Source organism: Aedes albopictus, chromosome 3 (assembly GCF_035046485.1).
Source record: "Aedes albopictus strain Foshan chromosome 3, AalbF5, whole genome shotgun sequence".
Lineage (NCBI taxonomy): Eukaryota > Metazoa > Arthropoda > Insecta > Diptera > Culicidae > Aedes > Aedes albopictus.
The window spans coordinates 411,247,005-411,261,447 of NC_085138.1; the positions used below are offsets into that span (position 1 = coordinate 411,247,005).

The 14,443-nt window shown below is 36.6% G+C and overlaps 1 protein-coding gene across 1 annotated transcript in view; it reads left to right on the forward strand.

The window, feature by feature from the left end:
- Positions 1-12,069: 12,069 nt before the first annotated feature.
- LOC109426378 (protein chiffon) overlaps positions 12,070-14,443 on the forward strand; it is a 69,100-nt gene continuing 66,726 nt past the window's right edge. The window contains exon 1 of the mRNA XM_029875611.2: positions 12,070-12,968. Within this exon, the coding sequence (XP_029731471.2) occupies positions 12,899-12,968 (70 nt within the window). The 5' untranslated portion in view covers positions 12,070-12,898. The remainder of the gene's footprint in view (positions 12,969-14,443) is intronic.

Below are 14,443 nucleotides of genomic sequence, written 5' to 3' on the forward strand. Positions count from 1 at the left end.
TAAAATTTAGTAAACAGTCCCCTAAAGTTAGTGCTTAGTTTTCCTGTTGGTGTTTTGTAATACCCAGTTTTGCAGCTGTGTCTGCTCTGTCATTACCATTTAAATTGATGTGTCCTGGAATCCATTGTATGACTAGTTCTTCAAAGTTGTTATAGTAAATTAATGTAAATAATTTTTGAATAAGATAGTTGTCTGTGCTATTGTTTAGTAATTTATGGCAGCTGCTTTGGGAGTCCGTTAGAATAACTGTTTTAGTTCTGTTGATTGTTGTTGCATATTCTATTGCTTCAATGATGGCTACTATTTCTGCGTTCATGATTGAAAATACCGAATTAAGTTAATTACTACAGGAAATTTTCTGTTCTATGTCATAGAAACCAAATCCCACCCCTTGTTAAGTTTTTTAGCCGTCTGTAAAAAGTTGGTAATGTGTAGTAGTCTTCACGAATAAGATTTTGAACTAACATTTTTTGTATTGCAAGTGGCGTTTTGTTTTTGTTTAAATTCGGGATTACACAGCGCAACATTTTTTTGTCTCAAGAGCAAACTCATGTGTCTCCGAAGGATTTTGGGCCACTGAATCCGAATCCGGGCTCAGATTTGCTCTAACACGTCACAATTTTGAGCTCTACCTCAATTTATAGGGCAAAATATGCGATTTTGGGCTTTTTTGACCGCAAGCCATTAAGCAAGGATTTTTTTAAGCAATCAAAAGATTAATTCGTCAATTAATATCTAAATTAACGACTCATGCAAAATATTTCGTTTGATCCTTTTGATTGCTTAAAAAATATTTCCTTGCTTAATGACTTGCTGTCAAAAAAGCCCAAAATCGCATATTTTGCCCAATAAATTGAGGTATAGCTCCAAATTGTGACGTGTTTGAGCAAATCTGAGCCCGTATTCGGATTCAGCGGCCCAAAATCCTTCGGAGACACATAAGTTTGCTCTTGAGACAGACAAAAAGTAAATTTTTGTTGCGCTGTGCTATGGGTATGATAACTAGTTTATTTAATTTATTCAGTTCAATAGGAGGCAATCAGTGAAGTACTAGATTGAAAGTAGTGAGCTGGATTTTTGTATGGTGAGATGATCAATTCTCCATTTCTACAATGAAATGGTGCAAACAGCATGGGTTATATGGTTTCATGTCCAATTTTATGCTGTTTGAGCAAAAGTTTGGGTAACTGTGTTGTTGAAGTCGCAAGAAATAAATAATACAACATCACAGTTACCCAAACTTTTGCTCAAATAGCATCAAATTAGTCAAGAAATAATATAACCCACGTTGTTTGCTCCATTTCATTGCAGAAATGGAGAATTGATCATCTCACCATACAAAAATCCAGCTCACTACTTTCAATCTAGTACTTCACTGATTGCCTCCTATTGATTCAAAATTTAGAGTTCTGCACTGCAATAAATGGTAGTTCTTGATAGATGCTGTTTTCTCAAGATAGGATGCAAATTTGGGCAAGTAATCTGAATTGATTAATTCGGAGAGTTTGGTTGATACTGGACTAATATTATGGTATATGGTTTTCAGAATTTCTTTAAATTTTAGATATTGTGCTCTATATTTTAATGGCCATTCACCTGATTCACCGTAAATAACATGGATCACAGTGGATTGTAAATATCTTAGGCTTGTTCTGATTGATAAATTTTGCACTTTTTCTATTCTATTGAAATCGGTTTTGCATGCTGATGAATATATTGAAATACCGTAATAAAAAAGAGATCTTATTATTGAATTGTTTATTTTTTTAAGTGTATTTGGATGACAACCGCCTTTTTTTCTACTGAGCATTTTAAGTATATTGATTTTCTTTTTAGCTTTGTTTACTGTTTCTGTTATGTGAGTTTTAAAGTTAAGTTTTTGATCAATCCAAAATTTCTAAGTGTTTGTGAACTATTTTAATTTCTATGAGGTTATTATTAATATGAATATTTAAATTGTCTGGAGCATTATTCGCAAAACAGATTGTAGCAGATTTGTTGGGATTAACTTGCAATCCTAAAGATTCAAATTCAATATATATTAAGTTTAAGGAAGTGTTCATTTTGTTACTACCCTGATAAAAAGTATCATAAAAATACGATAAATTTTATTGTTACAACACCATTTTTTCGAAAAATATTCACCATTAAACATATTGTAATTTACACAACACACTCACCATCACCCCTATTGTTCTATACCATTCGGCGAATGGTAAATGGCGCTTTTACAATAAAAAATGGTGGTCGTTATGTATCTTAACCATAAAATTTTGAGAAAATTTTCATACACTTTTTCGCGAAAAACAATAGAATGTATTGTGTTTTTATGAGACATTTTTAGGGCAATTTTCAAAAGATAACAATATATCTTAATGTTTTTTCATTGTTCTTACAATACAAATACAATTAATTGAATGGCGTCAAATGAATCGTTGTTAGTACAATAAAAATACAATAATATTTGTTGTTATTTGTAAGCAGTTTTCGCTTTTGAAAATGCATAGAATTTATATTTCCCGCTAACATTTATATCCAGCATTTACGAGCACTAACCCCAACTAACAATCACTCATTTTACAAGCATTTTTACGACGAATTGATTCAGCAGGATGCTGAATAACATTTGGATAATTTTCAGGCACAACCTTTGTTCGGGTTTTGTTCACACAAATTTGGAGAAACTATAAAGCATAGTGTTGTGTACCAACTGTACTGTTTGTTGTTAAATGATTTTACAACTATATAGTAAAGCTGTTATTGAGCATAGCAAAAATGATTAAAAATAAATAAAATGCAAAAATTTTCAATTTCCACGACATTTTATGATTGGAACTTCATGCTGTGAACAAATATTGTGAAATAATAACTACACATAAATTTACCTAAATCCGGATTCGAACTCGAGACCCGTCGATTGCCAGCCGCATGCCTTCCTATCTGCGCCATCCTAGATATGATGAGTGCAGCGCTCAAATCAAAACATAAACTTCCCGTGGTTTAATAACGATCAGACTGCGACTCCTATTCAGCAGTGGTGAATTAGTACAACATTATGGTTAACGACTGAACAACAGATTACTTCAGCTGTTGTTCAGTAAAAAAACACGTGTTTTTCATCATGTACTCTGAGTCGAAGTATGATGAAACGAAAGCGCTTATGTGACTTGTGCAAAACCCATTGTACAGATAAATGTCCTAATTTGTACATGAACTTAACAAGAAGCAGGAAAAAGACTTGTTAAACTATGTTGTAAAGGAATTACTGCGAGTCGAATAAAAATCTTATTCAACGCTTGAAAAGTGTTTTAAATTATCATTGTTAATACCAATACGAAAAGTTGAACATTGGCTACTTTTTCATTTGAAATAGCATTTGTACAGTATTGTGTACAGCATAATTTTAGTTCAGCTATAATCACTATTATAAAGCAACAATTCAGCATGCATGCTTGTTTGCGGCTGGCGATTGTTAGTTGGGACGTCCGCCAGAATGATATGCACATTTTATGATAAGAATCAAACACTCTGATGTATGTCTGGTATGTATTGCTTGGCAGCTGTTGATAAGATCTATCATCAATCTTTTCAAATAACTGCCAAATATCACAAGTCAGACCTCAGGTCGTATGATCCATACCATAAATCGTTCACAATTCATGTGGCCATTAGTATCTGTAAATGCTGGAGAAAAATGTTACCGAGAAATATGAATTCTTTGGTTTTTCAAAGGCGAAATCTGTTTACATAACAACAAATATTATTGCATGTTTATTTTAACATCGGTTCAATTGACCCCATTAAACTAATTGTATTTGTATTGTTATCAATGGCAGTTTACTATTTACTAGATTCCTTTAATTTATTGGAAAACATTAGAAGAATCATTGTTCATCTTTTTCTTGTCTTAACATCCTCACTTGGCTAAACCTGCTTTTCAGCTAGTTTTCTATAAGTACTTCCTCAGTTATTCATTGAGAGCTTCCTCTGCCAACACGGCTTGACGTCTGTCAGTTTTAGCGAATTACATTCGATAACCGAAACATCTACTGTACTCAAATTTAAAACGAAAACTTTAAAAAATGTGTCAAGTGATTTTGTATTTGATTATACAAACATGATCCAAGCAACAATAATACTTATTGTTATTCATTTGTTACAAATTGTTTTTAAGTGTAATTGAGAAATAGGGCCCATATAGCCGAGGCGGTAAACGCACGGGTATTCAGCAGGACCATGCTGAGGGTGACGGGTTCGATTCCCGGTCGGTCCAGGATCTTTTCGTAAAGAAAATTTCCTTGACTTCCTTGGGCATAGAGTATCTTCGTGCCTGCCACACGATATACACATGCAAAATGGTCATTGGCAGAGGAAGCTCTCAGTTAATAACTGTGGAAGTGCTCATAGAACACTAAGCTGAGAAGCAGGCTTTGCCCCAGGAGGACGTTACGCCAAGAAGAGAGAGAGAGGAGGAGTGAGAAATAAACTCTTTTTTAATAAAAAGTCCATGAGAACTTTGCAGGCACTTTTGCAACTATTTAAAAACAACTTAAATTAATTTTTACTGATAGTAACTTTAAATTATTATAGAACTATTGAAAAACAATCGAATCAATCAGTCACTAATAAAGCTAATGTTCACTTATTGTACGAACTATATGGGCTTGATTTCTATTGTAAAAAGTAACAATATATCTACTATGTGTTTTATTGTGAACAATAAAACCAGTCATTTGTTAATAATATTTACCATGTAAAGAATGGTAATTTTTTATCCGGGTAGCTGTTGCAAAATTTTCACCCTCAGTGACTAAAACAAAGTCACACTGTTGAAAATGCTTTGACATCCATGTGCACAACAGAACACGTGCTCGATGAACAAATTGAGATTTGAAATTATGAAAAGAAATCCACGTACTCCGGTGAGACTCGAACTCACGACTCCCAATTCGCTAGACGGGCGCTTCTATTCCTTCAAGCTACGGAGTCACTCGACTATCTCCGTCGCCAGCAGGCCTAGAACTGAACTCGATTCCACAATCGCACATGGTTATCTTCTTTTCACAATCCAAACCCCCTTCGGATGGGATTAGATGAACATCTAACACATTGTCTGTTGTGCACATGTATGTCAAACCGAGAGAGGAAGTTATTTTTAATTGTCGAGAGCTTCGGGCACTGCCTCCCAATCACTTATTGGTATGGCAATTAGTGTGCAGTAGCAGTCGGACTCTCGACGGGTCGGTCCTCGGCCGACCGAATACGGTAAGGGTGACCGTAGCACCTTACAAATGACATTTAAAACAAAGTCGTCTGCAAATTGAATGAGAAAACCTTCAATTTCAGTTTCATGGATTTTAGAAGTATATATGTTAAAAAGTATTGGGGATAAAGGGCAGCCTTGAGGAACCCAGTCAACCATTTATCGTATAAGATGTTGTATAAGATGTTAAAGTGGAGGCGATATGCGTACATTTTACATGCGCCTAAATGGAGGCATGCACGCATATAGCCTCCACTTTATCATCTTATGCAACATCTTATACGATGACTGGTTGTCTGGGAAGTTTTTTATTTGTTTGTCTTTGAATTGTACTACCATCATTGAGGGTTAATATAATGTTTCTTTGTTTTAGATACAAAAAAAAGCCAGTTCATGAGGATAATTATATGCAGTAAGAATGTTTTAAAGTTTTGTTATATTTACATTATCAAAAGCTTTACTTAAGTCTAAAAAGGAAACCAAAACATTTTTTTTATTATTTTTTTGAATTATTAATAGTAGTTATTAAAGTATTCACACAATTTACAGGTGAGGTTTTTTCTCTCTAAAACCAAAAGAGTATTTCGGAAGAATATTGTTTAGTTTTGTATGTTTAACTAATTCTTTTTTTACTTTAATATTGTTGTTTTGAGTTCAACTCTGGAGTTGAAAGATCTGTTAATTGATTAAAACTTTTTCTTTTTTCTTTTCTGATTTTGGATTTTAAAATAGTTCTGGTTTTTTTGAATGCTAGAAAATGTTCTGAAGTCAAGTTATTGCAATATTCTGTGAGTTTTTTTTTTGTTTTTATCTTCCAATAGTTTTTGAATTTCAGAAGTCCACCATTTTTTTGGGTGAAACTTCTTATTTAGTTTATATTTAGCTGTTGTAATATTATGTTCAAAAACGGTTATTAAGTCTTTAGGTGTGTTTATATCATTTGAATTTATTGCGTTCAGGTTTTCTATTACTTTCTTATTATTTACTTATACTGTTTGATAATTATATTGTTTGCTGCATTTATTATTTGGAAAATTATTATCTTATGGTCGCCGCAAATTTCTTCGTCCAAAACTTTCCAATTGGGTTTTTAAATTAAGAATAATATATTGATTTTTTGATTTGATTCGAAAGAGCACCTTTTTTTAAGCCAGTATGATTTTTTTCAGATTTTTAAAACTTTATTTTGATACCTAAATTCAATTACAAAAAGATTTTTTGAAATCACCTTTTGACAGCTGGGCAACTGCTTGACAGCTCCGCCCAGTACGAAATGCGACGAGGGGTGATTCGACAAATCGCTCCCATACAAACTTTAAATCGATTTTTAAATAGGTTCCCGGGCACCAAACTTCATGAAAATTTGGATTTCGGCTCAGTTTGGCATGTAGATTGTGAATATGGAATAATCTCAACACCACTAAAGAAGCCAATTAGTGTTTGGAGCAACATCAGAAGAAACAAAAGTAATATCAATAGCTGAAGGAGTTGTATTAGGAGGACGTTTCATCGTAGGTGAACCGTCATTGATAGCTATAAGATTTCTGTTCTCAATTAGATCAGCTAAAAGTTCTCCTCTCGAACAAACCTTATTAGCACTATTCCATATGGGATGATGCGCATTAAAATTACCAGCTAAAACTGAAATATTACAGTACGTGACGACCCTTACAAAACATATTGAGGTCCCATACAAAAAGTGTGACATAGGGGGAATAGGGGTTGAAAAAAGGTCGAAAAAAGGTGAAAAAAGCTAATATGTGTATCACCCCTTAATCCGCTGTTCCATCTTACCCCACTCGTTTTAACTTGCCCCTTTTTACGGCATCATCAGCATCGGTAGCCATGTTGAATATGTGGCTCGAAATTTCAAAGTTATAATTCTTAGCCAAGAAAGCGAATATTCGTATGAAAAAGTATCATCCTATATGCTCACTCGCAGTGATTGTGAAGATACTTTTTCAGCTGCGTTATAACGTATACTGCAGTATACTGCAGAATTATCAGTTTTTTATCACTTCAAAAACACGAGGCAAACAATCATTGAAAATCAAAAATTCGACGATTCGTTTGAAAGCTCAGTGATGCATCATGACACCTTTTTAAGGAGAAACATCAAAGAACACAAACATGGCTGCTACAATGGCCGACTTGGTCCCCTACTCGCGTTTTCAAGAGCACGAATCTTGAAAATTTGTAAACAAATGCGCTCGATTTGGAAAAGCTGCCTCTTTTTGCAAGTGAGCAAAGCCAGGATAAACAAGTGCGGCTTGGTTTGATGCTTCTTTCATCAGATTTGTGCCTCTAAAGTTTGTATGCAAAATTGCAAAGGGATTTGTTGATGTTTCACCTTAATGCGTAGTCCTACGTCAACACCTGCGTGAATTTAAATGGACGTGTTTACAGTTATTCGTGCGATAGTGTTGGTGCAATCGATTGGTATCGTGTGTGCAATGATGAATCATCGACCAATCAGCAGCCATCAACCGTCATCATCAGTAACGGGTGTATTTTGTGCAACTTCACGTCTCGCTGCTTGATCGCTCGGCTCGTTCAAACACCCAGCCCAGCCGGTTCGGTTTCGATGTCGCGCTCCACCCAAAGTAAGTTGCTAAGCAGCTTCCCGCCAACGCCGTCTTCGATTATTTTTTCGAGTTTTGAATGTTCAAATATGTTTTTTTCGGTAAACAATGACGTAAACGCGCGCGTGTGCGATAAACTGAAGCGGAACCTCAGTTTGATGGTTGGATGTTGAGTGTTCGCATTATATTTACACGCAAAAACGGCTAAGCTCAATAATGTGTTCGGCCTGCACATTTTTAGTAAACATCCATGCCGCACATGACTGTGTTGGAAACACACATTTTTTTAAAATTGCTCGTACGCTCACATGAGCATGTATTTTGCAATAATTTCGACATGGCAACCTCACTGGGTTTATAAACCACCTTCAAATACCGAAAAATATTGATATTTTGCATAAATGTGAGCGTACGAGCAATTTAAAAAAAATGTGTTTGCAACACAGTCCCTGTGCGGCATGGGCGCTACTCAAAAATGAGAGCTTTTATTTTAGAGAGTATCTACGGGGACACTGACAGTGATGAAGATTATTAGAAGTAAATTTCCGTACAAAACCAATGGATAAGAGCGTAATCTGTGAGAAAAAAATATCCGCGAAAAATATGTTGCTAAACAGCTAGGACCTGCTGAAAAAAGCGCGCAATTATTTCGTTTGTTCGGTGGGTGGGTCAAGGAAGAAGACCGATAAAATTTATTTGTCCGGTCTACTTTTGACCGCTTTGTCTGCCGTGAATCGTTGCCATTCGTTGTGTGTGTGTATCAAACCAAACAACATCATCAAGATCGTCAGCATCGTCGGCGACGGACGAGCCGACCCGCGGAACGTCAAAAACGAACGGTACCCTCCCGTCATCAACATCATCATCCTCTCCGGTCTTTGCTCGGTGTTGTTTCTGGTGACACAGTGGTATTTATTATTTTATATTTGGCCAAAACATTTGTGTTCTAACTGCTAATTTTCGAAGGGCCATAATCACAATCTAGCGGATCTAATTAGTTACTCCAAAACGTAGCATTTGCGACACATGGTGTCTTCGACAAAGTTGTTTGAAATCAGCAGGGGCATCTATTGCTAAGAACGTAGTAGTTCGAAACTCGTCCGCATAGGTGGCGCCACCAGTCAACTTCTTTGTTTCACGCTCTAGAGACTTGTTTTTTTCATTGATTGGTTTTTGTTTTTTAAATAACTCGAAAACAGTAGGCTATGGAATTTTGACGTCTGAGAAAGAGTTGTTTATTTTGCCAAAATGAACAACTTTGCTTAAGACGCAAAGTCTGTAGAACGTGAAACAATGAAGTTGAATGGTGGCACCACCTATGCGGATGAGTTGCGAACTACTTAGTGCAATGGGAACCAAGATCCAGATTTTTGTTCAACCAGTGCAGCGTTATTCAAATCAGCTTTGACGATTTATCATGACTCGTGCGTGACATTGTAAACGTGTGATTTGCCTAAATAATACAGGTATTCAAAAACAGTCGGCTTTTGTAATGTTGGGTTGGGAATGAATTGTTTCTAAAATGCATTTTTTCGAGGCGAATATCCATGTGACAAACCACATCCATTGCAACCAATAACCGCTAATGTAGGGAATAAAACTTTTTCGGAACTTAGTGTTCTATGAGCACTTCTTATTCATTGACTGAAAGCATCCACTGTCAATGGCCATTTTGCTTTCTAATATCATGCGGCAGGCATGGATATACTTTATGCGCAACTCAAATAAAAATGTATTATCCAGCTTTTTACGCTAGCCTGCCATAAACTGTGAATCACCCCTACATGACAATTCTTGCCGCCACTATAAATTATTTTATGGTTGAATCAAAGTAGGCTTTGTAATTGAAAATTTTCAATGTTTACAATGTATAACGTCAAAAATTTTCTGTTCTTCAGAAGCAAGAGAATGCCTTCCATTTTTTGTGATTTCCAAATGGTTTCTAATATTTCTACTATTTTAGGTTGAAGCAAAATGCTTTCGGTAACAGCAGGAATAAAATATGCACTCAATTATCATAAACATAAATGAAATTATCATCCATCGTTGAGGACAACAAGGAGAGTCTAAGTTTTGGCTGAATATGGACAATTATTGCTATCCATTTGATCCAGGCTCTCAGGCTGTTTTACTGAATAGGACCTAGCAGGACCGAGATCGGCCACAATTTGGCCATGGTTTCTTTACGCCCGAAATTACTAGTTTCCCTGATCCTCGCTCTCTGTGTTGCGCGAACAAACGACGACGCAAGTTAATCAAAAACACATAGCAGCTGGTGACCCATGTACGGCCGATTAGTTCAATATAGCCCCTCTAATTTAATATCTTGCGTTTTGTAGACATCTTTCTGTGACTCCCAATTTCCCTTGGTTCTATACTGCCATTCTACGCCCGATTGATGTTATATGGGAATCGCATATAACATGTGACAATTATGCATCAAAACCATTGCTTCCCAAAATGACGATTTTAGTACCGATTGCGTCTTTTTCAGAGGAAAACGACAAACACATGTTCAATCCCTAATCCAGCCTGAAAAGAACCAGGTTGCAGTTAGTGATGTAGGCAATTACCGCTTTATTGTACACTTTTGTTCTTGTATAAAATGAATGCATGGTATTTGGTGGACCAATCCTCCCGTGGTGTATGAAGGAGTCCCATAATACACACTTCATTCTGATTTCAATAGATATTTGCGATGAACTGCTACAATGTCTTCCCCCAACTACACTGCCCTTTTTCCCAATTATGTGATCCTCAGGTGCCTAAAAGCGTAAAAAAATCAATTAATTCTATTAAAAACAGTAGAATGAATTAAAGGGTTCTAAAAATGGTCGCTTCAAAACAGTGAAAATTTTTGACATTCGAATCAACAAACCTGAATTCCCAGCATACTAGGATCAAACTATAAAATCTGTCGGCAAGAATTGTCAAAATCGAATCACCCCCCGTAGTTTTATAGCCAGCGTAAAAAGCAGGATACACTGGCGATTGGGTGAATGATTGAATTATTCCATGTATGATCAAGACGATAGCCCGAAAGAGTTGTTAAGCACGTTGTATCATATTTTTCTTTTACGGAAGGAAATTTGTATTACGAAAAGTTCTTCGACCGATCGAGAATCGAATACGTTGTCCGAAGCGCGTTTACCCCTCTGGCTATAGGGCACTGCATTGTTTTGATTTTGTATGGGACTTTGACGTTTCTTGGCCTTGTTGTTTACACATTTTCTGTAAAAGTGAAAGAGAAGGAGAGAATTTCATGCAGTGCCCTATATGGGCTTCAACCCAACTAACCGGAGTAATTCGCGAATAGGGCTTAACTGACAAAGCAATAACATTGTGAAAACAACCGAATTTTGCTAATACAATTTCAATTCCTATTTAGGAGTAATTTAGAGCAATTCAACATAAACAAGCTTAAAAGACACAATTTCTGACAAATTTTCTTGATTTTCTAATGAAACAGTACGAATTTGTTAATTTTTGCACTAAAAATTGCATTTATTTTATTACGCTCAAATCGATGCCCGATAATGCTAAATACGCCCAATACTATGCGCCTTGAATCGATATCAATTTCAGAATCGCCTTTTTTATGTTGTTTTGTTTCATGCGACATAGAATGGGATTACGCCTTCCACTCAACCCGTGATTTTCAATAGTTAGAAAAGTGATATCAAGGAAAGTTTGACAGTATTTAGTAGGAAAATCAAGCATTTTTCACTCTTATAATCACATAAATTGTGTACATTTTGTCAGTTATACCCCGGACAGACATGTGATACGAGTGTGATTCCTGTACAACGGTACGCAGTGTCAAGAAAATTTTAACAAGACTGACTTGAACTGAGAGAATTTTCAGTATGGCACTCATTTCAAGCGCAATTATACAGTGATTCTTGTATCACATGTGTGTCATAAGTATTACGACCTCTTCGCTAATTTCTCCGGTAAATGTGTATTGACCAATCCAAATTCCTGTGTGGTAGTGGTTTGTGTTCAGATTTCCCGTGTTAATCTATTTGTAAGAACTTTGTAAACATCTTTTGTTCTCACGTATATGGATAGGCTTGCAGTAGGTTTCGTGAGACTTTTTTGGACAACTCAATGCTCGACAAATAAATTGAAATAGTTTTACCACTTTTTCATCCCACTGTGCTAACCTCTTGATCGGCTTATTTCGTTTTGCTTGGCTGTCGGATCGCCCATCGCCCATCATCACCGCGAGCACCGTCATCATCGCAAAGTTGTGGCGGAGAAGAAAAATGGCGCGTGTTTGCGAGCGGTCCTATTTTCGGTAGATTTTACCCCGGCAAAGTGCATCGTATCCCTTGTAAATTAGTGCCTAAGTGAAGCCCCGGCGCCGGTGTAAACGGGAGTGTTAAAATTCTGTGCGAAAGTGCAAAATTCGATCGCCAGTCGTGGATTGAATCTTTTTCCGGGACGGACGACTACGGTCTTTCTCTGCTGAGCAGCAGCGGGCGGGGACTTCTTTACCGCGTCGTTGTTGTTTTCCCGGGGTGAATGATGCTGATGATGATGACGGTTCCCCCTTGCGTGACTGTGACACCAACACAAGTGCGTGTTCTTTGTGAATGATTGCGTGCGACACCACTACTAGCAAACGCGATCGCGATGTGTTTTGTTATGAATATGAATGACCTCCCGCCTTGCACAAGTTGATAAACAGAAAGTTGCTGGCCGTTTTTTAGCTTCGGTAAACGTGCAATTTTATGGAAGTGCAGATTGGATTGCTGAAGAAGAACAGTGCTCTTATCAATTTGGGTAATACTCGTCGAAAAAGTGCAACGTTTCTCAAGAAAAATAATCTCCAGGTGTTAAATAACTACGTAAGAAGAATAGAGTAAAAATTAATATTGTCGGTTTCTAATTGGTAAGAGTGACATGGCGACCGCTACTGCTGATTCGAGCGCGCTCGATTATGTGGTGAAGTGAAGAAGTGAACAAAGTGCTAGTACATCGTGGAAGGAAGAAGGCCGAACCCGCCGGGTTTGGTTGGTAGCTGCAGCGCGCCCTAAATGTCGGAGGCATGGTATCGCCCTCCAAGACGAAATATTCGAGGGTCGCAGCCAATCAACAGCAGAGAACGACGTCTTCGAGTGAGTATCCTATCCTCCTATCCAGTAGTTTATGTATATCTAATAGTACAGGTATGTTCCGTTTTTATCAACACGGTCCGCGATTTTCAGTTGACAAAAACGGAACAGTGATAAAAACGGAATAATTTTCGTTGACAAAATATTTTGCAACATTTTAATATGAATTGAAAGTTTTACTATAGAACACATTCCAAAAGTAAAAATATGCAGTTTACTATGAAATTTAATTGTTTTTTTTTTAATCTTTTAGTACATCTTGGTTGCACAGTTCAAATTACAGTTTTCTGACTGTGGCGCCGACAAGCGGTTTTCACCGTATTTGTGATCACATTTTTGGAAATTTATTTTCGTTGAACGCAAGAATGACACATATTACAGTTCCAGTACCCGGATCGACGTTTGGAAATATGACATACTTCCAGGAATGATTTATATCCAGGAACGTAATTTCGATATCCTAACAAAAAAAAAAGAAATATGTTGACTTCCTTCTGGAAGGCATTTCTCCACGAGTATCGTCTTCACAGATTCCTATAAAAGTTTCGTCTTGGATACTTTTAGGAAATCTCCAGGATTTTTTCTAACTAATCACTTGTAACTTCTCCAGAATATTGGACTCCCCAAGAAATTCCTGCAGAATTCCTCTAGGTTACCTTGTACCATGCCACTTCTTTATCTTTCGGAATTAGATAAGATTTTTTTTAGAAAAGAAGTTTTGACCCTAATGATTTCTTAAGAAATACCTTCTCGGTCTGTTTAAAATTTTCCTGGAATTCCTCCAGGAATGGCAATTTATTACCCTTCCTTATGCATTATGTTGGGAACAGCACGCTGACGTGATATACGGTATGGGTCTAGAATGAGCCTAATGCGCAAGGTGGGCTTCGAAAATCATTCTGGGATTTAACCCAGACATCCTGTTGAAATTCATCCAAGAGCTGCTTTGGAGATTCACCAAGATTTTGCTTTTGAAATATGGGATTTTCACCGTTCCTTAAGAATTTTCTACGGGAAATCTTCCAAGATAACCACCTGAAATCTCTCCAGAAAATGTTTCTGATATTTCTCCAGGAGTGTTTTTCTGGGGTTTCTCCAGAATGTCCTTCTGGGATTCCTTTAAAAAAATTTTCTGGAATTTCATCAGAAGTTCTTTCTTGGATTCTTTAAAGAGTTTTTTTTAAATATTTTTCCGTGGAATGTCCTCCATCCAAAATGTTTTTGAAGGATTCCTACAGGACTTTGCTTTTGGTATTTATGCGCATTAGAACACCTACGCCTTCTGGAACTTTTATTATGATACTTCCAAGAGATTTTCCAAGAGGATTCTCTATCTTTCATCTTTGTTATTTCCCCATGAGTACTAGATGAACCAGCCGTGGGCCAAAATCTCGTCAATAAAGATAATATAATAATAATAATTCTCCCCGATTTTTTACTGTGTCTCTCAGAAGTTTAGTCTAGGATCTCCAGGCCCG